Source organism: Buteo buteo, chromosome 16 (assembly GCF_964188355.1).
Source record: "Buteo buteo chromosome 16, bButBut1.hap1.1, whole genome shotgun sequence".
In the NCBI taxonomy this organism is placed as follows: Eukaryota; Metazoa; Chordata; class Aves; order Accipitriformes; family Accipitridae; genus Buteo; species Buteo buteo.
In genome coordinates, this window is record NC_134186.1 from 1,330,318 (window position 1) to 1,356,062 (window position 25,745).

The window sequence follows — 25,745 nt, forward strand, 5'->3', positions numbered from 1 at the left end:
CACGGCGGCCTGTGATGGCGGCGCTCTGCCGGCAGCCTTCGCCCCGGAAAGCACCCGCCTCTCCACCAATCACGGCGCGTTCGAATCTCCCGCGTGCCCACCAACCCCTTTGGCGTCCAGCGGCGGCCGGAGCGGGAGCCAATCGGCGGAGGGAGTCATCCCTCCCCAGCCAATCAGCCTTCGCTTCTTGTCTCCCTCTCGTCTCCGCGCCTCAACCCGTCAAAGTCTTCCCCTCCAGGCCCCCGGGCTCTCCCCCAATCGCAGCCGGCTCTGGCTCAGCCGGCCAATCAGCGCCGCCCCTTCCCCGCGGCCCCGCCGCCATCTCTGCGGCGGCCGCCAGGAGGCGGGATGGCTGCGGGAGGGAGGGGGGGGGCGGTGGCGTGTGCGTCACTTCCGTTGTCAGGTGGCCGTCCGCCGCGGAGCGGAGCGGAGGCCGCGGCCGGGCGTGGGGCTGCGGGAGGCGCCGGCGGCCGCGCCGGCCCCGGGGCCATGGGTGAGCGGGGAACGGGCGAGGGGAGGGTGAGCCGGGTCACGGGGTCGGCCCCGGTCCCGCTGTGTGACGGGGTGGGCGGGGAGGCGCCGCCGCCAGCCCCGTCGGTGTGGGGACCGCGGCCGGGCTGGGCCGGCGGAGCCCGCCCGCTGCCCGCAGCCCGGGAGGGGTCCCGGCCGAGGCCTCGGGAGAGCCGGTGGCCCGGGACCGCCGCGGGGGCCTGCGGGGCGAGCTCCCGGCCTCTCCGGGGAGCCTTCCCCAGGGGTCGGCCCAGCCGGCCGGTCGGTCGGTGTGCTGCCGGTGCAGCGGCCGCTCACCCGCGAAGGGTGAGATTTTGCGTATCGCGGCAAAAAAAGGGTTTAAAAAATCACTTTGTAAAACTACTTTGTCGTTTTCTTCCCCGCTGACAGCGCTGGTGGGGATTTGGGCTTTGTTGACAGCATAGCTATTTTTGCGGCGCGCTGGCAGGTTCAGGGCTTGCTGAGGGAGCAAACAGCTTGTGTTTGGTGCTGATTTCGCTTTCAATCTGAGCAGGGATTTCTTAATTTAGTAGTTTCGGACCTCTGTTCTGAGGAGGAGTCTCGTGTGTCTCAGCAGTGAGTAGCTGAAGGTTGTACCTCTAAGTGAGAATGAGTAAGACCATAAAGTATTACAGCTGGAGCTAGCTACAGAAACCTGCCCCGTCCTCCCTGTGCAAGCTCGCCTGAAGAAGAGAAGGAGGCATGCTGTGGGATTTCCTGCGTTCAGAACCTGTTTCTGTTACCTGTTGGCTCTGGCTGTGGCCTTTGGGAGCTTCGCTGCCATAATACATGAGAGCGCTAAAGGTCTTGTCTGTTCCTGTTGGAGGGAGCCTGTGGCACAGCGGCTTTGTGTCGCTGCTTTTCTCCCTGACATGAGGTGTTTTGGGCTCATCTTGTTCCCAGCCAACTGCTCTCTCCTCCTGCCATGGCTGTGGATGTGAATGTGCTGCACTGGTGTTGATAATTCAGTTCTTTGCTAGTTTAGAGTCTTAACGTGTAGGCTTAACATACACGGCTATGTATAGGTGTGCTAGGCATCTTGGGCTCTAGTCTCAGGCTGTAATCCCATGTCCAGAGGGAGGCAGAGAGCTCGGAGCAGAGGCCAGTGCCCGGTGCGGTGGGGCTGAGATGCGGGACAACAGGCTCCCGTTGGGGCATAAGGGACACGAGTTAGGTGCAGATGGAGGGTGGTTGGGTTTGCGGGATGCCTGCAGCCCAGGTGGGGTGTAACTTGAGGGATGGGGCAGAGTAGGGCTTACCTGCTGGCAAACAGCCCTGGTTGGGATGCAGGACGCGTTTCCCTGGTGCTGGAGTGTTTGTGCTACATCCTTTTATTGTTTCTCTGTGGCATCCGTGCTGATGTTTTGGTCACATAATCGCATTACTTAAAAGCACCGTCATGTTCAGCTGCTTTTTATTCTCAGGATATTACAGAATCATCTGCTTTTGAAACCACGCAGAGGAAAGCCTTGTAGGCACTTAACTGCTGTTTGATTAAGGGAAACCCTATTGATTTTGCCTGAACTGCCCACTGTGCTTAGCCTAAATAAGGGATGTGTTTTCTGTCTGCAGAGACTCGGTGGTGCTTTGGACTTTTACAGCATGCGCCTCACTCGTGCCTGGGAGCTCTCCAGCTGTGAGCTCTTGCTAGACCAGAGGAGGCTCCAGGTCCATTGTAACTTTCTATGTGACACAGTCTTTTTTTGTTAGTTGGGTGCATATTTGTGAACTTATGGTGTCTGTCAGTGTGCTTTCATGATACAAATGATAGTAACATTAGCATGGCAGTATATGTAGATAACTTCAATATATATCTATCTAGTTAGAGCTTGATGAGTAGATTATCGTTAAAAGCAGCAACCACACCTCACTGTAACAAAAGTGTCAGCACGTGTGTGAGTCATGCAATAATCTTTGTGCGCATGAGGAAAGTCCTGCTGCAGTGGATTTATGGAAAATCAAGTGTACATAGTAACATAAGCTATAAACAAAAAGTAAAATCTCGTAATACAATACACATCTCACCTGACGGTGATTTTAAGCGTAATGACTGCCTGACTTCACGGGAGCGGCCCAAGGTCAAGAACTTGTGCACTGGGCTCTGTTCTGGGAGAGCGATGCAGTCTTAGGTGCTGTCGGAGTGCTGCAGTTGGATTTCCAGGCTCTTCTGCGCGGTGCCCATGCCATGAGGACGTTGGGCTGGAGCACGTTTTTTTCCTGGTGGATGTGGCTTGTGCTTCAGCGTGAAAGGGTTAAGCTGAAGTTGATGTTTATGTAACCAAACAGGGAACTCCCAGAGATGAGTCCTTGGCTATCGCATGTGTCGATGCATCAGAAGGGTTTAAAGAAAGCCCAGCTTGTTGCTTGCTTGCACTGTAATTACGTTGCTGGAATCCTGTGTTTCAGAGTTTCCCTGGCTGCCTGGGGGGGCCAGGAAGGAATTTGCTTTCCCTGATGTATGACTTGGCCTGTGGAAGCCTTTTTTGTCCCTGAGAAGTTGGAGATTGGCCACAGCTAGATGAGGCAAGATGCGGGATGTAGGCGAGGTGTACTGAGGTCCCTTTTAGCACTATGGCCTCTCAAGCACTGGCTGTGCCTTGCTCACATACCTGGGATTAAACTAATTGGCAAGTTTGGCTGAGGAAGGAGGTTTTCTAGTGGGTTGCTAGTTCAGCAGGGGCTGCCGGAGGTGTTCATGTCTCCCAGCTTGCGAAGCACAGCTCGCTTGGTGAGCTCGTACTTCACCAGGTGCCTTCCGGCAGTATGGGGCTGCACCGGCACCTCAGGATTCTTCCTTCTGCTTTGGTCAGAGAAACTCTGCGTCTGGTTTTGAGCGAACTTGTCACTTAGGGAAGAAGCTTGAATAAGTCTTCACACATTTCCAAGAAATCTCTGAGTCAGGGCTCCTCTGTTTCTGGAGAAGACTTCCCTTCCCGGAAGGGCTCACACAGCGGTACAGGGGTTGCACTGGTGGCTCTGAGTCATCTGATGGGCTTTTTTTTTTTATTATTACTTCTCTTACAGAACAGTTAAACTTCCAAAGCCTTTGGTAAAGTTAATGTTCCTGTATAGTGAATCTACCACAGTGCTTTGCAGAGGGAGGGGAGTTTACCCCGGCTGTCCCCGCACCCGCCTGCAGCAGCAGCTCCTCCTTCCCGCACGCCTGCTTTGCTTGGGACCTGCCCGGCAAACGTTCCCTGTAATCCCCCAGCCAGTGACTCCTCCGCAGGCCTGACTGATCTGAACTCCACCTGTTCTGAGGGAAGCTTTTCCAATGGGAATCGAGCCTCTGTCCCTGGGAGCACTGATGACTCGGGTCTGAGCTGTCCCTAGCTGGGTTTGCCTGGGGAAGGCATGTGGCAATGCTCTGGGATTGCCGCTTCTCGGAGCGATACCGACCTGCTTGTTCCCGTGCTGGGAAGCTGGACCATACTCGAGGTTTTACTCATTTAATGTCAGCATTCATGTAGGTTTTTAGGTCATGTCCAACATTGCTTCTCATGAGCTGGAATTTGTCATGAGCCAGGCTTAAATGCGAACTTTGGTTAATCATCACTGATAAATACTTCCCAGTGTGTTATTTAGGTGATAAAAGGTGCAGCCTGATGCTGCTTATTTGAATCAATTTTTTTTAGCTTCATTTTTGCGAAAGCTGAGTCCTGCGCTGGCTGAGAGGAGAGGGGACAGGGTGAGTGAGAAAAATGTTTGGTCCGAGTCTCCAGCTTCATCCCAAGTGCTGCACCATTTGGCTCCCAGAAGAGAAAGCTGGGCAGAAATGCTGCTGCATGGGGTGGCAGGTCTTCTCCTGTTTGGGGTGGGAGATGGATAATTCATGAGTATGGAGCAATACCGTGCTTCCCTGGGCAGTGAGCGCCCGGCGGGCCTGGCTGCGGTGCCGCCTTTCCACCATGGAGGTTTCGAGCTCGATGACGAAGCCCGCGGGGAGCGGTGATTCATTAGTCCTGTGCGCACGCCCGAGTCGGCAGCCTGGCAGCTCTGCCTGCGACTCCCGCGCAGCCCTGTCTTGTTTCCACCTGCAGCGTTTCCAGGTCAGGAGCAACGGGCGGTGCTGGCAGCGTGGTGAGCGGGAGCAGCCGTGGCACAGCTCCTTCGTCTGCCTGGGAGCTGCTCCAGCAGCACCTGGGCTCCCAGAGGCAGGTTTCCTTTATTGGTATGAACTCCTTGCTGAAGGAGCTTGTCCTCAATAGCCCTGAACTTCCAGCAGACGCTGGTGGGCTCTGTCATCTGCTGCTGGTTCCCAGCTGCCAGCTCATCCTGTTGCCTTACTTGCAGAGATCAGCTCGCTTGTAGCAGTGGGGTAGGACACCTTCAGGGTTGCCAGTCATCAGACTAGAAGGTGTAAACACCAGCTAACTCATTTTGTCCACTTGTTGCAAGATAAAGCAACAGAAAGCATCACAGAGGTTGTATCAGCTGCTCCAGTGTCTTAACTAGTTTCTGTGCTGCTGAGTAATCCTGTTAATGCCCCAAAGGTACTTTTTTTTTTCCTTGCTCCAGCTATTAGCTGTGGCTGCTGGACTGCAGGACCTGCTTGTTCTTTAATCTGAGATGAAAAGGTCAGTTTCCTCCTCTCTTGTTTTTCTTTGTTATGCTGGGCACTGGAACATCATGCAGCAATTTGTGAATTAGACAATTTCCTTAAGCTACGTAATTAAAAGACGCTACATCTAGGTCTCCAAATTATTTGATTAATAATTCTATTAAAGTCATAGTTAGCACAGTAAGAAGCTTTAGACACTTCTCCAGTAAGATGTTTGATACATTGCATGCATCACATTAAAATCGTTAAGTAATGAATTTTTGTGCTAGACTTGTAACTTCATTGTCTGTGTGAGAGAGACCATTTTTGTTACAGATGGTGGGACAGGGAGCGGGGGTGGTTTGACTCACTTTGTACACTTTGGGTTTTGGTGGAGGCGGTAGTGAATCTACCACATCAGTATCTAACGGTCCTGTCCCTAGGATGTAGTGTTCTAAGGGATAAATGGTTTTTTCCTGGTTCTTTGAAGAAATGTTGGATGCTCTCTCTTGAGGCTGATCCTGATGATGATAAAATTATTTCTTTTTTTTTTTTTTTCAGTCTTAAGAATTGGAAAGTCCCCGGTGTCTATGGGGCTGCTTGTAGACAGAGGTATTGCTGCAGGGGTTGGGGGGGATGCTCTTTGCCCTTATGAGGCTCACCACCTCTTGTGGAAACATTCTAAATTTTCAGCTTTGGGCTATTTTAAATCTCAGCTGTGCTGCAGCGTGACCAGTTTGTGTGTGGGACTCCACTTACTGCTTATTTGCCCTCTGCTCATTGTGTGCGAGGAGGAAATCCTTGTGCGATGCAGTAATTCCCCTCTTGCGTGCTCTGAGCAAGCCTGTCCTGGGAAGGCTTGGCTGCTTGGGTGGCACTAGCAGCAAGCACATGAAGAAGCTGCTCGTTTGCTCTTTGAACGTGTTAGGCAGAGGAGCAGTGACGCTGCCAGTGTCCCTTTGGCTCAGCTGGGCTGGTGGGGCTCCTGCATGTGTCCAGGGGCCAGTTGTGCCTGCAGCGAGGCTAGGGATGCTCCGGGGCCCGCGGGCGGGATGGCAGATGGCTTCAGCCCGTGCTGCTTGTGAGATAGGACCCCCATCTCGCAATGGGTCCCGCTCCAGGTCTGGGTGTTAAGGGTTGCTGTGGCCTCATGTTTCCTCTTACAGCTGCAGAGTCATTTTAAGCCATCCAGTTTATTATGGCTTTTGTCTAAAACTTATTTAAAGCTTATTGTTCCAGGATATAGTTCAGCTGTTGGTGTCTGAGCAATGCCAGCTTTGTGTTATGAAGCAGTGAAGCCCCTTGAAATCAGAGCTTTTTATCAGCCCAGCACAACCCAAGATTAAACGAATTTGCAGGTAGCAAACACCCGCTAGCTTGGCAGGGAGGGGGAGCCTCCTGCATTGCTGTTCTTATTTTAAGATTTTCCTTAAACCCAGTCTCGAAATACTGTTCTTAGCCCTATGCCTACTGGATAGCCACTTGTTCTGTGGGAAGCTTACACAAGGAAATCCGTGCCCTTTTGACCAATTTCCTTGCTCTAATTGGGGTTACACAATGTGCAGAAAAGGGAACAATTTTCCTGCTTTTTCACAGAAGCTGCCCCTGGTTTTCTTCCCTTTGCTCTGGGACCTTCCTTCCATCTGACCATCCTTTATTCCAGTCTCAGAGGAACCTGAAGTGCTCACATGTAAACCCTCTGGGTGCTGCTGAGGTCCCCTGAGATTTTTTCTGGGGCTCTGCCCTCACTGCCTTGTGATGCAGCAGGAACCGAGTAGGGAGCGGGGAGATTGGGTAGACAGTGCTGTGAGTGGTATAGGATTGTCTTTAATAGCTAAGTACTCATTTATATTGGTGTTTTTCTTGCTTGCTCTTACAAGTATTCTGTGACGGAGCTGTGATATTTAAGTCAGTGGATGTCCTTTAGGCAGCAGTAGAGCTGGGGCTCTCAGTGCTGAGACGACTCATACCGAAAGTGCCAGCTAGCCAGTGCGCGGGTGAGCAGGCTGTCTGCGTGCTGTCAGCACGGGTCTGCCTGACCGGGGCATCCTGCTGCCTAGAGCAGCGGCTCTGAACGTGGTTCATCAAAGTATAAATAGCTTCAGTACTCTAATTCAGAAAGACTTTTAGCAGTCTTTGCAGCTCCCCCAGGACCAGGTGATAGTACTTTGTTGTGTTTTGGGTGGTGTTGGGAGTTTGGTTCCCGTGTCCCAAATGTTCCTTGTGCATTTTTCAGTTGATGTAACTGGTTACTGGTAAAGTAAACCAGCTTGGATTAACAAAAGTGTAACACTTGATATATGAGGGTTAAACTAAGCATTTGGCAGAGGTGGTATAGTTTCAATTCTAGAGTGTCTGATTTAAATCCTAAATTTCTCCTTTATAATGGTACCAGATGAGCTGTTAAGCAGCACTGAATTTAAGTTGAATTAGTTTGATTATTTTTTTTAAGAGGCCAGATATAAATTGTAAAGAGGAATTACCTTGCAGTGGGGGTTCGATAAGAACAAAATTCAATGTATTCTTTGCCTTTTGCAGAAATTGTTCTGTTCAAGTCCAAACTTTTAAGCATTAACTCTTACCGTGATTAAAAATCGCTTCTAGTGGTGAAGATTCTGTTGTGGCACTGTTGCTAGCTTGGGTGTATTTAAGATATTGTTAAAAACAGGCAAGCTAGTACCATGTGGCAGGGATTAAAATGGAGAACATGTTTGTTTCTCCTCTGAAGGTCTGTCTCACGTCACAAAATGCCTTTTGAGATAGTTGACGCTTGTATTTGTCTTGCTATGCAGGGCCATGTGTCTGTGACTCTTTGGGGACTGAACTTCAGGAGCCCTTTTATTCTCTCTCGTGATATCAGGAGCTTCAGGCCTTTTCTAGGCCAAAATAAACACAGATGTTTCAAGCTGCAGAAGTTTTGGTGCATACCACGTTATCGTAATCAAGAATAATCCAGAACCACAGCATCAAGTGTATCTTGTTTCACATTACAGAGTCCTCGACCTTTCGACCATCCAGCCTTCTCCAAGGTGATGACTCCTGTCTCCTGAGACGTTGGAAAACCTAGTTTGGAAGAAGAGTAAAGATACAGTTGATGCTGAACTACGTGAGTCCTCAGATTATTTTGTTTACGATAACGCTGTTTGCACCATCGATTCCTATCCAGCTCAGATTGCACAACGGTCATTATCTCAGAGTTTCTGTGCAGTGGGGTTTCTCCAGTGGAAATGTTACTCATAGGTTTCCAGCAGGGATGATGATGTTGCAAGGAGTGGAGAATTTTATAAGGCACAATCAAATATTAGGTCAGGGATGCGGAATGAACAGAACAAGGAGCATATTGGGCTCAGGACTTTATTCTGTTCAGCTAGCTGGGCCTGGTAACACTTCTCTGTTGGAGATCTGAACAACTGGTGGAAGTCGGTAGTGCAGGGATGCGAAGTCTGCTGCAAGACTTCTCACCTTATCTCTCTTGCTATCTCTGATCTTGGTGACAGGTACTGCTAGATGAATTAATGCAATGAGATCACGCTTGTGTCCACAGAAAGGGTGGGACTGCCAGAGGGTAAACTTCATTCAAAGTATGGTGATTTATCAGTCTCTTATGTGGTGAAACACTGGGACTTTTTTAAAACACATAAGTAGTAACCCAAAAATATTTTCCCAGTCTGCTTTAGTAACCTCTTGGGGAAGACTACCGGGGCTTGGTTTTGACTTGCTCAGAGTAAAAAAGTGGATCTGTGCTCAGTTCCTCCTCTTCCCCGGCCCCCCCCCCTGCAAAAACAAAAACAAAAAAATCTTTGAAATGCTAGAGCACAAGCATTTAATGTCTAGATATTTGTGAAAGTCTTTGAAACTATTTTCCAAGAGATAAAGCTGAAGAGGAGGTGTATTGGGAACAAAACTTCAGTTTGATGGAACTGATTTATGCTTGCAGTAAGCATGCAGTGCGTGAAGGCTAGCCTGGCAGCAAACATAAGAGGTTCTTTTCCTGCTAAACTGAAACAAGGCTTTCCTTTGGGGAAGAAGTGTTTTAGTCACAAAGGCTTGAATTTATTTGTCAGCTTAGGTATTGGCTCTGCCATACCGGTGCAAATTCTCTTCAGATTTCTGAGCAGCAGACAATGCATGTTGGAAATCAGATTTTCTGCAATATCTGAATAAGTAGGCGTTTGTCAAGCTTTTAGTTGTTTGTGCTGAATTGTAGTGATGTGTGGACCTTGAATAAATACTTGGACACAAAGCATGAGATTAGCATTTAATAGGTTGAATTGTTCTTTGCATGGAGTGGTAGTGCAAGAGAGCACATGTACTGGCACCACAACGTTTTCATTGGAATATCCATTAAAGGCAGGTAATAGTGTGTTAATTCTAAACAAAGCACCATTCCTGCATGTGGAGACTGAAGTGATGGAGCTTTATATGTTGGACTCCAAATAGCTGCATTGGATGTAGATAGATGGGGATGTAATAAAAAGGTTCAAGCCTAAAGAGGTACAAAGAGAGAGGGGGACTTAGTTTAAGACTAAAAATAAATTTTTGAAAAATCATAGTTAAATTAACTGAATCTCACAATAACTAGCATGTTTCAGTCTTCTGTGCCCTTGCTGGAAAAGGTGAAAGATATTGTTCATTTTCATGGTCAGTTAGTTTTGTGCACTCTTGGCTGTTTGAGGAACAGACTTGAGCCTTCTGAGTTACTTGGTGAGCTGGCTGTGATGCCTAGTGGGAAGTCCTCTGTGAAGGAACCCACAAAAGTCCATAGGCTGAGTCAGTAGACATCCATACAGAAGGATAACTTAAGTATTTTCTTTCAGAGTTTTTTGGAATACGTTAATTTGCAAACTTGTTTTTGCTGTAAAACAAGCTTTAATTATTTTGACTTGTTCCCACTATGTGTCTCAAACAACTGTTCTAGGAAATGTTGCTTTGAATAATGAGGCTGATTTATACCTTCAAAAATGCATTAAGCCTCCAACCAACAACTGGTCTATCAGTAATGAGCCATAGCTTTTTTGTAGAAACATACGTAGGCAGAGACATGAGTGCATCAGTAGGTGAAAGCCTTCCACTAAGAAATAAGGGGTAGTATAAGAAATAACTCAAGTTGCTCATCAAATGTGGTCTTCTTTCTCTTTCAAGAGCCAAGGATGAAGCGGCGAGCATCAGACAGAGGAGCTGGGGAAACATCCACTAAGGCAAAAGCTCTTTGTACAGGGATTTCTGGAAATAATGCCAAGAGAGCGGGCCCTTTTATACTAGGTAAGCAGGGAGGGTTTTCTTCAGTTTTCAAGGTAGCTGCTGATTGCAAAACTGAAAATAAAAGGCACTATAAAATGAGGCAAAGCAGATGTGTAACTCAACGTCTTACCTCAGAGTGCAATTCACTTGATGTAGCAGAGCAGCAGCCCTTGGAGCTTCTGCAGCTAGTCAAGCTAAGGAGATTTATAATACTAATACAGAAAGGCAGGCATGGCTTTTAAGATAAATATGAGCCCTTGCTTTTACCTGCCCCCCCCCCCTTTTTTTTTTAAACTACATTCTTAAACATTAAAGAGCAAATTCATTTGGGGGCTTTTTGGTTAGTGCTCCAGAGAAATGTTCAACCCTTCTTGACAATATGCTGTCAAATCAGCATGTAGGCAACTTAATAATGCACTAGTGGTCATTATAAGCAGTATGTGCCAAGGCAAGACCACTTTGATAGCTTTCGAGAGTTGCTAGAATAGTTGTTAGTTTAGAACTATTATATAAACTGTCAAAAACATGATGGAATTCATATTGGAAACCAATGGATAATCAATTGGAAGCTGATTGATTTAAACTGAAGAGTGGAGACTGTATGTTAACTTGAAATTTGTACCTCAGGTGTACCTGAGCTGTCCCTGCAGAGGTGGCAGTTGGCTTCAGAGGTGTGGTAATAACAGTTGCCATGGGTGTTGCTAGTAAATATAAAAGCCGTATGGTTCAGGCATGCAGAAATTTGAATTTCTGAAAACAGCTGTGCCATGTGTGGGCTTTTGTTAAATGTTTCTCCAGTGAACAAATGAAACATTGTCCAAAAAGGTTTCGGAGTTCAAGACCATTTTTTTTCTTTAGATTGTAATTTGTGGAAATGCACTTAGTCTCCTGAAAAAAAAGGAACTCAGTTTAAACTGTGTGACACTTGCATACTGATGTAACCCCGAATTAGTCATTGCTGCTTAGAGGAAAACAAGTCTGTTTTTGCTTTGTGCTGTTAGGTCCACGTTTAGGTAACTCCCCTGTGCCGAGTATTGTTCAGTGTTTGGCAAGAAAGGATGGGACAGATGACTTTTATCAGCTAAAGGTAAGCAAACTGCAGGGCTTCCAGATCTTCAGGGCTTTTTAACTTTAGCTCTTGTGACAGAAGCACTTGCAGTAGTGTGTGGTGTAGGCTGAACTGGTGCACTGTCAGAAATGGCTGCTGGAACTTCCCCTCGGTGGGGCAGTTCTGCCAGGCATAGATCTGGTGTTGAGATTAGCCCTGAGACAGGCCTCTGGCTGCTGTGCTGCTCTCCTGGAGCCCTCTGATCTGCTCTGCTGTGCCTGAAATGGGGGTGGATCCAGTGGGAAAAATCACCAGGGATATTTGCAAAAAGCCACCTGAGCAGCTTTTCTGTGTTAATCAAGCTCATGCTATGCATTCTGCATAGATGTTAGTTCAGGGAGGTTTGTGGCAAGTATGCAAACATCAGAGCAATTACATCAGCTATTAAACACATGTGAATACCTAAAATGACAGAGGTTGGGGGCATTTGGGTTTTTCTGGGAACTATAAAGGTCATCTCCCTTTTCCTGAAGATTCTCACCTTAGAAGAAAGGGGTGATAAAGGAATAGAAACCCAGGAGGAACGACAGGGCAAGATGCTGCTGCACACAGAGTATTCTCTCCTTTCCCTGCTCCACAACCAGGAAGGAGTGGTTCATCATCATGGGCTCTTTCAGGTACAGCTGGTCACCATCCAGGTTGGGGGAATGCCAGTAATCACTATTGGCTTGAGCTGCTTTTGTTTAATGTACAGTTTGTGCTGACCCTGTTCTTGTTTGTAAAGAGTTACCAGCACACTGCTGAGATTAACCACAGCTGCTTCAAACAAGCAAGGCTGTGGCAGGGGCTTTTGATAGTTAAGTGGGATGTAATGAGGTTTGGGATTTGGGAAGTGTGAGAGCATTCAAAGATGGGACAGGTGCTCATTAGTGTCCCCTTTAAATAGCAAAAGAGCTGCTTCACTGGTGAATTAATTTGTGCCCATAGAGCACCCTTTAGAACTGAATTTGTGCTTTCCAGTCTCTGTACTGTTTTATGATGACTTGCAAGAGGGGACAAATTGCCAAGAAACTGTATCAGCAAATTAAACTAGTCAATATGCTGATCGATGTCTTGTGTGAATGAATTGTGTTGCTGTTAATGCCTTCAGAGCTGTTTATGGATATGATGGGCTGATGGGAATTACTGGTTTGGATGTTGGTATTGCCTTGCTTGCTGGTTAAATTTTGTCAACAGACTTTTCACTTGAGGCCATCTGTACTATATCTTAAATAAGCCAAATGTCCAACTCAGCTGTGTCCTGTTTAATGTTATGGAAGAACTGCTAATTGTGTCTTAAGATTTCTGTTCTTCTCATTAATAATGTGTTGGATCCCTAGTATTCACAGAGTCTGTACCACTGTAGGGTTTTTCTAGGTTTTTATCTAAAGGTGTTTGTGTGTATGTAAACAGTATCAGTGCTGACATATGCATATAGCCAAACAGCATAGACTTTCTCTGGCTTCTTTAGGTAGAGATCATGTATCTTCTTTTTTGAAATCCCAACTCAGGGCAAAGATCAAGTGCTATGATTGCATTTGCTTATTTTGAGATCATCACGTAGTTATTTATTCTCTAGTGCTCTGTAAGTACATATGTCCAGATAGCTTCCCTGAACTATTGCTCATTTGTTTGCCTCCCTGTAGGACCGAGCTTGTGAAATTATAGAAGATCTAGAAGCCAACAGAATGGTTAGAAAAATGAAGAAGCGCATTTGTCTTGTGTTAGACTGTCTCTGTGCTCATGATTTCAGTGACAAAACAGCAGATCTGATCAATCTGCAGCATTATGTCATTAAAGAGAAGAGACTCAGTGAGCGGGAGACAGTAGTAATATTTTATGATGTGGTACGAGTGGTAGAAGCATTACATAAGGTAAGATCTTTGTTACCCATTTCAGTGCTGGAAGGCTTAGTTTTCCCCTGTTAGTCTAATAGATGTTTTAAAACTTCCTTGTGCAGGCAGTGGCAAGGTTACAGAGGATGGATATTTCAGCTGTTTCCCCCTAACAGTGTTCTGTCTAAGACCTCATGCCCCAAGCTGTAAAAGCATTCCCTTCTCCTCAAGTTTCTTGATGATAACATAGCATTTGTTGACTGTGGAGAGGGGCCAGCTGGGCTAAATGTAGATCAGGTGAACTAGGGTGTTACTAACCTCAGAAAGGGGTGGTTGAAGAGGGGAGCAGAGACTAATCAAATGCAGGAAACACTTCAAGCATTTCCTTTTGAAGCAAAATAAATGACAATGTAAGAACTGATTTCTGAGATCAGAACCTCAAGCTACAAGTTTGAGATCAATGAACTAGAAATTATTGTAACAAAAAAAGATTCTGCCAATGTTTGACTTCTTACACTGTGACAAGGGACACCCATCCTTTCTTGGCAGAGCAGTGAAGCATATTTTTGAGGGAATGTTCATCATATTGGTCTTACTGAGCCTGGACACTTAAGTTTCAGGTCTCTTAGTTTCAGTCAAGTCTGTCTGTGTGTTCAAAGCAGTAAATTTGCTTGTTCTGTCCTTCTGACCAGAATAAAAAATGAAGTGCATAAAGTACCTGGGACAGAACCTGACTTGAAACCTTGATCTACGTTATTTCTGAGAATGAAGATGACGTGATTTCAAAAGATACTTAGTGCTTTTGTCCAAGTATTGAGTTTATACTTCTATAACAAATATGCTTTTGCTTATGTTATACTGTTACATATTTTACAGAAAAATATTGTGCACAGAGACTTGAAACTAGGAAACATGGTGCTAAACAAAAGGTAAGTCTGCTGGAGAGCTGCTGTTCTGGCAGTTGTCTTGCATTTCTTCCCTGAAGCAGATTTCTATTAGAAACACAATTGAAGGTAGCACTCGTTGAGAGTGCTCTCGTGTGAGAAGGGTGAGGGAGCTGGAAGTAGGCTGCACAAAAATACAAATCCATCTCAAAGTTACATGAGTTATTCTCCAAAAATGAATTGAGCCCAACCTAGATAGTTCACTCTTCGACCAAGCTTAGTGACCCCGTGTCAGCACTTCTTTTTTCAATTCTAACTTCTGAAAACTAAATTTTATTCTAATTCAGAAACCTGCAAGAGAAATACTTATTTATAATATTTTAAAAAAGAATTGAAACATTGTAAGTGGTTCTGTTCACATAATTCACTTTCCATCATGCTAAAGGGATTCCCAACACTGCAGTCTGTACTGTAATCACAGCAGTGTTAAATCTTTGACTGTTGCACTGCTGTGTTTTTGCTAGCAGTAAAATATTTACTTATCTAAACAAAAGTTCTTCTGTCTAGTCTGTATTTGTGCCTCAAATAGCTTTCTTGTTCCCATTAGCTGGTTTGATGCAAGCCTCAGTTTATAACGCGCTGATGTCCAACATGTCTTGGATGCTGTGCAGACACAGGAGGGACTAGCCCTCCCAGAGCAGAGCGAACAGCATCAGTGGGGCATGAGTTCAGCACGAGTGGGAGGCAGCTGGTGGTAGTGTGCACTTTGCTTGGTGGCTCCTTGGAGTTTTTTAGTTATCTTGGGTTATGTAGTTACTTAGTTGGCAAGCTAGTTCCAGTTCAGATACTCCACTGTGTCCTTCAGTATTGCATTACTGGCTAAATATTTTGCACTAACTTTTAAGAATGAGTGGAATTCATTGTCTTTTCGCACTGTCTGGTTTTCTGTGGCATGAATAAAAAAACTGGAAGGCTTTAGGTCTGCAGGCTTCCAGAGTCTGTACAAAGCATGCAGCTTCACTCTGGTCATAGCTTACTTTTTTCTCCTCCCTAATACCATTTGAAAGCAAACAGATTTTACCTACTGAGGTTGAACTTCTTGGTTCCCCCCAACACACACAGCAGCTAGTGCTTTTCAGGGCCACCTGTAAAGAGTTTTAAGTCATTTCAGTAACACTTTAAGATAAATCTCTTATCTTCTGCTTGCTTCTTTGATTCTCCTTCTTGCTAGGAAGAGGCAGACAAAGGTTGCTGCTTTAAAGGATCCACCCAGAGCTTCCCTTCTTTTCTGGGCAAAGTGTGCAGTGGAGCATCCCACTGACAGAGCTGCACACAGGGGCCCCCACTAGCAGGAAGGGGGAGGTATTTTAAGCTTTGTGAACATGTTTGCCAAAGTCATTCTTTGTATTACATACTATGTTTTTGCTTTTTACTAGCAAGACCATCAGCTTTGGTGAGGAAAAACTGTAGCCTCTACAGCAGTGAGTCATATGAAAGGGTGGGTGAGGCATAAGAATAGATCACCATGGAGAGGACCAGCCATTTGGGCTGATCAGAAATGTTTGTTCTGTTCCAGCCACGCTCATAGAAGAGCCAGGTCTTTTCTGTTTGTGGGGGAGTGAAGGTAGCTACATATCACTGCAAAGTCCTAACCAGGCATGTTACACCCTGGGCTAATGTAGGTCCCTCAGATGTTGTCCCCTGCAAGATGTGGGCATTAAAGTTTTCCAATTAGCCAGTGCAGTAGTTGGATGATTACAGATTAGATCAAATTTTGGTGAGTAAATAAAACCAAGCAACCCTGAATATTTTAGTGTCCTTTAGAACACTTAGTCTTTTAAATCCTTAACAAATCCTGCAGATTGTTATTCAGCCAGGGAAGTCTCCTGGCAGTTGAAGCTAACACTTCTTAAACACAAATCTTTCTTAATAATCAACTCTCCATTGCCAACCCACACTTGGTTTTATTTCACTTCTCTGTTAGACTCGCTGGAAGTATTTCTTGGTTATTGTGACTGACTTAGTTCATGCTCTCAGGCTCTAGTTGTGTAATACTTTTCAAGAATATAGAAAACTTCTAGACAGTCCTTTAAGTTGTATGTTAAAATCCAAATTATCTGAGTGACATGGAAGATTTAATGTGATAGTAGTTTCATAATGAGCTCACTTTCCCTGGAAAAATTCATTAATTGGAGCTGGCAATACCATAGGCAAATAGGGGTATCTTAATTGCATGTATTGCATGTACCTGCAGTTCTCACCTTTTCTGTAGGAGGTTTTTTGGATGTTGATTAGACTTTCTCTGTTCTGCATACTTGCATGTGAAGAACAGTCCTGCAGATCAGGTAAAACTGCCACCAGACTACTGCTGTGGGATTGCTGGATAATGCGAAAGTGGTTGTACTGAATCAACAAAGGTCCTGTGGTTCATCTGCTGGCGACATGTAAGCAAACAGTGCATGGAGGCCAGGCGTGTGGCAGTCCTTCTGTAGGGTATTTTCCCTCAGCTGCCAGAAAATGTTGTGTGGAGAAGATGCTTTTGGAGATGGTAGTTGGGAAGCATAGAAGAGAATCAGCAGTTAAAATAAACTTCTACTTTGTTAACGCTCATACACTACAATGATCAGCAAGCACACAAGTGCAGATCCTGGTGCTGATGATGCCTGCAGGGTGCTGTGCTGCTGGCTATGATGTTCCTGGCAGGCTGGCCAAAAGGCACTTGTGTGGCTGCAAGGTGGACAAGTTACACGAGCACCCTGTGCTTACAGCCACGCTTATATGTGCCACTCGAGTTGGATGTAGATGTCCATAGTTGTAAAAGATTCTCTTATTCCCCCTGTAAGAGTCTTGCAAGCCATGCTGACAGGTGCGGAATCCCTCCCCTTTGGGATGGAGTTGTTGATCTTACAGCTCCGCTTGTCTTTTCCCAGCACTTCAAGCCTCCCAAAAAGCCCTGTAGACACACACCTCTGTTTTGGTGTTAACTTCCTCTGTGCTGTTTGGCTCATACAGGATAGTCCTTGTTCACTGATGTCTTCTGATTCTCCCCAGGACTCATCGAATAACCATAACAAACTTCTGTCTTGGAAAGCACCTCGTGAGTGAAGATGACCTGCTGAAAGACCAGCGAGGGAGCCCTGCCTACATCAGCCCAGATGTGCTTAGTGGTAGGCAATCCCCTTTGGTCCTCAGTGGGAATTCACAGCCTCCACGCTTAACACTTGTTGCTTTTATTTGTGGCTCTTGACAATAAATGAAAACAACCCACTTCTGTTCCCATATGTAACCTGCCTTCTGTGAGAGCCTCTTAATTAGGGTCCAGTTATGAGACTTGGTCTGTTTTTTCCCAACTGGGAAAGTATGGAGGGAAGGAGCAAGTGTAACTTTTTTCTTAAGGCCAGTCTGAACTTCAAAGCTAATTAAAAGCTCCCTGCCTGTTCTTAAATAAGTCCGACTGCAGACAAGACGTTCCGTTTCCCATACCTGAATCTTGTTCTGAGGCTTCACTTAAGCTGCAGGTAAATCCCTAGACCTAAGAGGCAATTGGTCCAAATCCCACCATCGTGTCAGTTTATTCCAGGCCATACACTAAGAGGAGCAGTTGCTGCTGCAGCTGCTGCTTGCTTACAGAAGGGAACTACTGACCCTCTGGGCGGCTTCGGGGCTGACTGAGAGGAGTTACTTGAAAATAAAGGAATGATCACATCAGGCCAGACTAGCAGTCTGTTTGGGCTGTATCTTGTCTCCAGCAGTCTGGCCTATGCCTTGTCTGCAGCAGTGGCCTTAAGCAGAAGTCTGGCAAAGAACAGCTTTCCCTAATGTCCTCCCCTCCCACCTTTTAACTGTTTCCAGTGCATGGGACTTTCAGAAACAGATGTGGTTTCTGTCTGTCTAGTTGCTTCAGGAGGTTTCTCTTCAATAAACTGTCTGCTACTGTGCTAGCTTTTGTGCTGGCAATAGCTGAGCAGGGCTGTCCTGTTTGTCAGGGCAGTGACTGAGGCATCGTTTTGGGTTTTTTTCTGGAGGTTTGGTTGTGGTTTTTTGTTTGGTCTTTTTTTTTTTCCTCATCCAGATGAGCTTGACTAAGAGTGTTGAAAGGTGCATTTACAGTTGGGACTGTGCATCTGAAGCACCTCTGTATAAGTCTACATAGACTCTAGTTACCATGCATTAGCTCATGTTGTGGAGTAGTCCTTGTGAGCACAGATAAAATTCCCTTTGGATGGAGCTGAACTGCAGGATGCAGTCCAAGATCACCCCTAATGCATCCCACCTGCCTAAGGGTTATCCATCTACAGGGTCAAGGTATCATTTGGACGATGGGAAACTGCCTAAAACTGTGGACAGTAGGTCATCAGCACCGACTGCTTTCTGGACAAGTCGGCAGTACGCTGGGCAGCACCACTTGCTGGTGTGCATATAGCTAGTGTGAAAGCCAGAATCCTTGTCAATCGTATTTGTTTATGCAAGGATGACATCTAGAATACTGAAAACACCTCTGCTGAAGATTTGAGTTATTAGTTTGTGGTATCCTGAGCTATTGTGTTTCAGATATCCACTCAGAGGGAGCTAATCCTGAAATTTCCAGACCCGGTGGACTCCCCTCAATAAGTTTGTTGTTGGGTTTACAGGCAGCAGCAATAAATGTAGCTGAGCTCTTCTGTTGTGATCTGCCAGGCAGGTTTGAGGCTGCTTCCCTCCTGGGCAGGACTGAGCCAGGAAGGGAGCAGAGGCAGGCAGGGAGGTGGAACGTGTGTTTTTTTGCAGGCCTTTCCTGTTCTGCAGGATATCCTGAGGCCCCTGTAACCAGATGGATGATACAAGCCAACTGCTCTGCAGGAGCTTGGAGCAGTTGCAGCTCAAGTGGCTGGTGTCTGGTAAAGGCTGCATGGGGCTGCTCCTTCCTGCTCGTCCGGGGTACTGTTCAGTCCTGGACTTCAGCCCTGTTATCCTCCCTTCCAGTATAGCCTGGCTGCAAGCACCTGCGTTTCTTCTAACGGCTCTCTTGGTGGTGGATTGACTGGCCTGTCTGTAGGCCACACACCACAAGGCGCTGAACAGGCTGCCGTTGACTTCTCTGACAGCTGAGGCTGTTCAAGATCCTGCAAGGGGCAGCCTTAGTTAGAGGACTACATCCTTCTGTAGCACCACCTTGCCTGACCTTTGGGTGCAATCGCACTGCTCTCTGGCTCTGATGTCTCTGCAAATAGCCCTTCCCTGCGGGGTGTCTGTGCAGCCCGATCCTGTGCTCTTGAAAACACTGTTCCAAAATGGCTCAGTCTGCAGTTCCCCTCCAAGCATCGAGGGAAAAGTTACTTGAGGACATTCCAGGCTTCACCACCACCTTCAGACTCTGAGCATCCCTCTGTCTGTATTGCTAATGCTCCTGTGCAAGGGGAAGCTAAAACGCATGAAGAATTAATCATTGTTTTAGGTCTCCAGAAGAAGCTGTCTTCTGCTAAGAGATGGCTCGCGTTTTATGGCTGCTGAAATGTCACCGCAGGAAAAGTTGGAGGAGGAGGGAGAGGTGCCTTTTTTTGAGCATATAAAGCAAAGAATAATTAGTACAAATAACAAATGCTGCAGCAGTGACTCACTGCGTGAGTCAGAGGAAGTCATTCCCTCAGTCCTGTGCTGTGGTACAGCACTGGAGTTTAATTTTTTGACCCTCATGCGTTCTGCTGTTTGCTGATTTATTGTGTGATTGAAGGGGCTTTAAAGCAGCATTTCCATCGAATGGCTCCCAGGGTGTGCTGGGGCTGCAGCAGCTTTTGCGAATGCCTCTGCCCAGAGGAGGCACTTTCCTGTGCCCTCCACAGCTTCCCAGCAGGCTCCAGTGTCTGCATGCTGGATCCGTCCTGGAGGCAGAGTCCCATCTTGACGGGCTCAATCTGAGCTGGGTGTGGAGAGTCTTAGTCTGCACTTCCATGCAAATCTCCAGTGCAGTTGGGGTGGTGAGGTTGGCGTTAATCTTGGGCCACTCTTCACCTGAGGAGCATTTACTCTTCTCAAGGTTTCTTTCCCGCCTCCCCCTGCCTTGTGCTTGCTGGCCCTTAAATTCCCTTCTCCTTTGACCTGGACTCACAGCAGGGTGCATCTGTGGAGCCTGCGAGGCTCGGGTAATCCTGGTGGCAACAGTCTGCAGGGATGGCAAAGGGGAGTGAGGTGTGAACTCCAGCACAGCATGCAGTTGTTCTGATTACTTGGTGCTCTTGGATCACATCGAGGCCATTCAGCAGGGATAGCCCTGCTCTGTAGGGAAAGGGAAGACACCTGTGTGGAGATGAACAATTTGCTTATTTGCAAAGGATGCATCTTTGAAAGAGGTTCTTGGTGTCCTGTGATAGGAAGTCTTGAGCATTTTGATTAATGCTAAGAAAAAAGGGAGCATATACAGAGGTTGCTTCAGTGCCTTTACTGCTGGTGGTGGGCTGCAGAGGTGAGCAGTGTTATAAAGCCTGTTGCTTTTGTCTCCTTGGTCCCTGCAGGACGGCCATACCGTGGAAAACCCAGTGACATGTGGGCGTTGGGTGTGGTGCTCTTCACCATGCTCTATGGCCAGTTCCCCTTCTATGACAGCATACCTCAGGAGCTTTTCCGCAAAATCAAGGCTGCCGAGTACACCATCCCTGAGTGAGTATAGCCTGTCCCAGGGAGGCCCTTCTCTTAGTGCCTGTGTGGGCGGTGCTCTGGGCCTTACTGGGACAGCCAGAGCTGGAGGGGCTTCACTCAAAGCCCCTGAGGGTTGCAGCAGTAATGAGAGCAAAGACTGTATGCAGTAGTCCCCAAGGAAGCAGTAGCAGAGCTGGGACATCTTGTACAAAGGTGAGAGAGGCCCCATGCTGCAAAACAGGGAATCAACCCCCTGGTTAATTCTGGGGTCTCTCAGTCAAAGCATTGGTGGCTCCTCTAGTTCCTGACCTGTGCTCCCAGCACATCCATCCTGCTGCTGCCTCTGCCCACCTCAGGCACTCAGACTGATCATGTGTTCTCTCTCCCAGGGATGGACGGGTCTCAGAAAACACTGTGTGCTTGATCCGAAAACTGCTGGTCTTGGATCCGCAGCAGCGTCTGACAGCTTCTGAAGTGCTGGATTCTCTCAGCTCCATCATAGCATCATGGTACGTGCAAGAGGAGAGACACAGGAACATGGTGCCTCTGGCCGCAGGCAGCGTTATTCCAGCTGTGGCCAGCAGACTTCTGCCAAACAGGACACCAGAGCAGGATCTGTGAGAACTGCAAAAAAGGTCTTTAAATCCTGTGTCTCAACCACTGGTGTCTGCTGATGGATACAGCCAGAGCGGCCTGCACAAATGCTTATCATTGTGACCAGGGTTGAAGTCTAAAGCAATAACATTACAAAACCGTACTGAGATCTCTAGAGGGGAAGAGCAGGAGATGCCGTTACAGGTGGGAACACTACACATGCAGGGTGGGGATGCTTTTTGAGGGTAAATCTGACTCCAGGACTTGCATGAACCAACTGGGATGAGATTCCAGTAGCACACTCCAGCAGAAATGGATCCTGGCAGTGTTTGCTTGGTGCAGCCCTCTCTTATTAGCCCTGTGACCTTCTGTCTGTGCTGCACAGCATGCCCAGGCAAAGTTCTTGTGCTGTCTGTTGAGTCAGCAGTGAAGTCTGTGATTTTTGGACCTGTGGTTGTTTTCTCTCCTACCTATGCAAGAGTTAAGAGTTCCACATCCTGTTTAACAAAAAAAAAAAAAAAAGGCAGCTCTGGGGTTATAACATGATTTCATACCAGGGAAGTTGAATTTGGAATAGTGTCCCCTAGTAGCAGTAGCCGGTGTGGCATCCAGGTAGCTCTCTGCCACACTCACAGCCAGCCAGGTGGGATTGCCCTGGCCAGGGTGTTGGGTGAGGGTGGGTGAGCTGGTTCTGTGCTCTGAACCCTGACACTGTACTCTCCCCCCAGGCAGTCTATGTCCTCGCTGAGTGGCCCTTTGCAAGTGGTGCCAGACATCGATGACCAAGTGGCTAACCCTGAAAACCCCCAAGAGGTAGGTTTTCCTACTTACCTTTCTGTGGAACTGCTTTTCTGTGCTAAGTCTGTCTGTAATGGAAGGAGATGGCAGCCCCCTGTGGCCCCCAAGCTGGTGAGGGGAGGGTGGTGAGGACCCAGCTGTGGCTGCTGCTCTACGAGGTGGCCAAGTCCATCGTTGTCTTGTGCAGCGGAAGGAAAGGCTCATGTTGCTGGGGCTGGGAGTCTCATCCAGCTGGCTGTGCTGCCTGGAAGTGAACTCTCAGGCCCCAGAGCTGGCTGAGGGTCAGCTTGCTCCTCTCCGAGCTGCGCTTGCTCCCTCACACACAGCTGAGAGCTCACATGCAGTGGGAGAGCTAGGAGGAGGTAGCGATGTTGGCTCAGGCTCCCTGGTGAGTTCTGTGATGGGAGCAAACATCCTGTTTTCTTGCCAGCATATTTTTTTGTTGGAAGTGACAGCTGGTGACCTCACTGCCTTGGGGACAGCCTTGTAGGAGCTTTTGCCTGTGATGCTGCAGTCAGTGTTGCCATGAGAAATCCCTCTGCAGGGCGCGGGGGGATGTGAGAACTGGGGCCAAACAGCTGCAGCCCCTGAGTATCTGCCAGGGTTGGGATGAGCTGCATCAGGACAGAGCCACTGAGGTTTCCAGACCTCTGTTTCTGGTGGCACAAGTGAGTCCTGCCTGTATGTCTGGCAGCAGGTCCAGTTCTTGCATTAAGACTCCAGTTATCCGGCAGTAGCTCAGGACCATTGGAAGGGAGTTGTGTGAACATTGCTTGTTGCCGTGGCTCTGACTGGGTGGTTCTCTCACAGGTGAAGGTGACAGAGGAGTGCTCACAGTACGAGTTTGAGAATTACATGAGGCAGCAGCTGCTCTTGGCTGAGGAGAAGAACACCTTGCATGAGGCCAAGAGCTTCCTACAGAAGCGGCAGTTTGGGAACATCCCCCCCGTGCGACGCCTGGGCCATGATGCCCAGCCCATGAACCCTTTGGACGCAGCTATCCTGGCCCAGAGGTACCTTCGGAAGTAGCTTCCCACACATCCGAGAGCACAAGCACCATCCTGCAGTCTGCCTTTCACGTCGCCTACTACAGCTCAACAGCAATACCGGTGTCCCGTGATGGAGAATAATGTAGCAATTCTTCTGAGCTCTGTTCAGGGACACGCACTCACACTCGCTCTGGAGGGAGAAGACTTTTGAAAAAGCTAGTTTTGGAAGCAGCAACCTCTTGGCATCTTCTGGAATCTGTTTTTTAAATCGAAGCCTAGATGACTAATCTGCTTTTAATCATGACTGTAATCTACCTCTCTTGTCTTTTTAACCATGCTGTTCTCTGGATCGAGCGAAGCCTGCGGGAAAGGAGAAGACTACCAAGGGTGAAGCTGGTTTGCTGGCACAAGAGTTGCGGCTGTGCAGTACAGAGAGTCGGCTGATTGCATTCGCTCCATATGGTTTGAATAAGCTTAGATTTATCAGGGTTTCTTGAAAGGAAGAATTTCTTGAAACCTCCCACTTCCCTTCATCTGCATCAAATCTTTTTCTGTCCTTGACGTGCCACCTGGTTTGGCTGTGTTGTCTAACCCTCGGTGGCCGTGCGTGGGCTGCAGTGTGCCAAGGCCTTCGTGAGCAGCACAAACAGCCGCCCGGTTATCCTGTGTGACCGGCGGCTGCCCGGAGAGCTGGCCGCCGCCTCAGGAGAGAGTCGTCCTTGCAGGCAATTGCTGCAAAGATGGGATCTTGTCCACAGTTCAAAGGTTTTGCAGGACTTGGCCCAGTGTGGCCTCTGACCTCTTTCCCACCTTTCACTGATTCTTTTAGTTTTGTAAGGATATATGATTTAATCTTATTTTTCAGTAGCTTATCTAAGGTGCAGTTAAAATTGCATTAATTCTGATTTAGCATTTTCACACTTCAGTTGTGGTACAGATATAATATATGAGTTATAATGTGAAAAAGCTTCCCAAAATAATCTGCCTAGAATTAGGAAGGGGCTGGCTGAAGTCTCTACTGTATTTGTTCCCTAGCTTATCTTGCCATCCCAGCCTCGCCATGCAAACCTGGGGCCACCTCTGCTGTCCCCGTGTGGTGCTGAGGCGGGAGAAGGATGTCCCGGTTTGTCACCTAATGCCACTGGAAGAGCGTTTGCCTGTGCTGAGAACAGGAACGATTGTTTCTGAGCCTCATTTTGTGAACTGGATGCCTGTCTTGCCAGATGAACTGTTCTCGCACAGAGGTCCCAGGGCTCACAGTGCCCCAGCGAGGGCTCCTGCTCAAGGCAGCAGCTCTCTGGCTGCCTCCTTCCCCTGCTCCGGGCTGCTCCCAGCCCTGTGGCAGCTCCAGCATCGCCCTCTCCTGCCAGCTTGGGGCTGGGCACAAGGAAATGTGTGAGCAGGGATGGGAAAAGCTGCTGTGGCCTCGGCTGTGGGGGCTGGCCCTGCTTTTTGGGGCCAGCTCTTTCACCCTGGTGAGTGCGGGCAGGGAGCGAGTAGCAGATATATTTGTAGCGTGTTGTTGCCTTCTCTTGCCCCAGGCTGGGGCAGCAGACTGCGTCTAGCCTGGGCCAACCTACAGGTGTCTTTGTGGAGACATAGGGATTGACCTGAAACTCCTTGGCAGCGTCGGGCATTATGTCCTGCCTGCGAACTCGCCAAAGCCGCTTGGCAGCGGGCAGGCAGGGAATTGTGAACACTAATACAGACTAGAACAGTTGCACCAACCCCAGCCAGCTGAGCCAGTAGCCTGAAGTCTTAGCCTTATTTATTTTAAAGATGGTAGATCTGTCCCGGCACACCGCAGCGCGTGCCCATCGCCCCCCTGTGCCACCAGCAGTGGAGCAGAGACCCCCAGCCCCGCGTCCCCTGGGGCCTGGACCCCCAGCTGGGGCCCTGCTCTTTCCATCTGGTTTTCTCCTGTTTTGCTCCCACCTCTTTATGTTTTGGTTTTTTTTTTCCCCAAAGTTAAAAGCAATATTCTGGGGACTCTGCAAGGCTGTATCATACCCAGTATTCCTGCACACCGGTCATCGCCAGTAAATCACACTTGTATTAAAGCAAACTGGAAGGGGGGGGTGCGGGGAGGGCAGGAGCGGCTGGGGGGTGCGGGCGGAGGGGCCGCGCTGTGGGAAGGAGCCTGTTGTAAGAAAAAAAGAAAAAAAAAAAAAAAGGAAAAAAATTTGTATAAAGACATTATTTTTGTACTACATCAAAACTACTCCTGCATGACGGCAATAAAACTTCATACCGAGAGCCCGGAGCGCAGCGACCCCGTGGGGATGGGGGGGGCTGGGACCAGGATGGCTCGGGGACACGTGTGGGAGGGTGCAGTGGGGGTGGGCTTGCAGCGAAGTGGCCATGAGGGACCCTACAGGGACCCGCAGCCCTGCCCTGCCCCGGGGGTCCCAGCTCCCCTTGCCAGGCCCTGCCCAGGGCTGAGCCCCCTGCCCCGGCAGAGCCTGTCCCTCCAGATCCAGCCTGGTGTCATCCCTGGGCCACTGGGGACAAACATTGGGTGGGGAGTGTTGGGTCCTGGGGGTCCAGCCCCAAGGTGTCCAGGGCTGATGCAGGTGGGGCAGAGACCCCTGCCCGCACCCTCGGCTCTGCCCGGCACCGCTGCCGCGCCGGAGCAGCCCGTGCTGCCGTCAAGCT

At 48.1% G+C, this 25,745-nt stretch overlaps 1 protein-coding gene across 3 annotated transcripts; it reads left to right on the plus strand.

Moving 5' to 3' along the window:
* The first annotated feature begins 380 nt into the window (after positions 1-380).
* On the plus strand, positions 381-25,346 carry STK40 (serine/threonine kinase 40). Of its 3 annotated transcripts, none has more exons than XM_075047235.1 (12): positions 381-493; positions 8,044-8,156; positions 10,193-10,312; positions 11,293-11,378; positions 11,873-12,016; positions 13,025-13,252; positions 14,090-14,142; positions 17,149-17,264; positions 20,586-20,730; positions 21,099-21,218; positions 22,032-22,116; positions 22,912-25,346. In XM_075047235.1, the coding sequence occupies exons 3-12, from the start codon at positions 10,201-10,203 to the stop codon at positions 23,128-23,130; spliced, it is 1,308 nt and encodes a 435-aa protein (XP_074903336.1). In that variant the 5' UTR covers positions 381-493; positions 8,044-8,156; positions 10,193-10,200; the 3' UTR covers positions 23,131-25,346. The 3 variants fall into 3 exon arrangements, with proteins under 3 accessions (XP_074903336.1, XP_074903335.1, XP_074903337.1); XM_075047236.1 differs by lacking the exon at positions 381-493 and adding an exon at positions 5,644-5,662; XM_075047234.1 differs by lacking the exon at positions 8,044-8,156 and having other exon boundaries at positions 402-493.
* The last annotated feature ends 399 nt before the right edge of the window (positions 25,347-25,745 follow it).

Bases quoted from the DNA above. Each gene is read 5' to 3' on its own strand.
- STK40 (XM_075047234.1), top strand. The intron at 12,017-13,024 runs GTACAGCTGGTC...GCCTCCCTGTAG, and splicing joins ATCATCATGGGCTCTTTCAG to GACCGAGCTTGTGAAATTAT. The intron at 17,265-20,585 runs GTAGGCAATCCC...TGGTCCCTGCAG, and splicing joins CAGCCCAGATGTGCTTAGTG to GACGGCCATACCGTGGAAAA.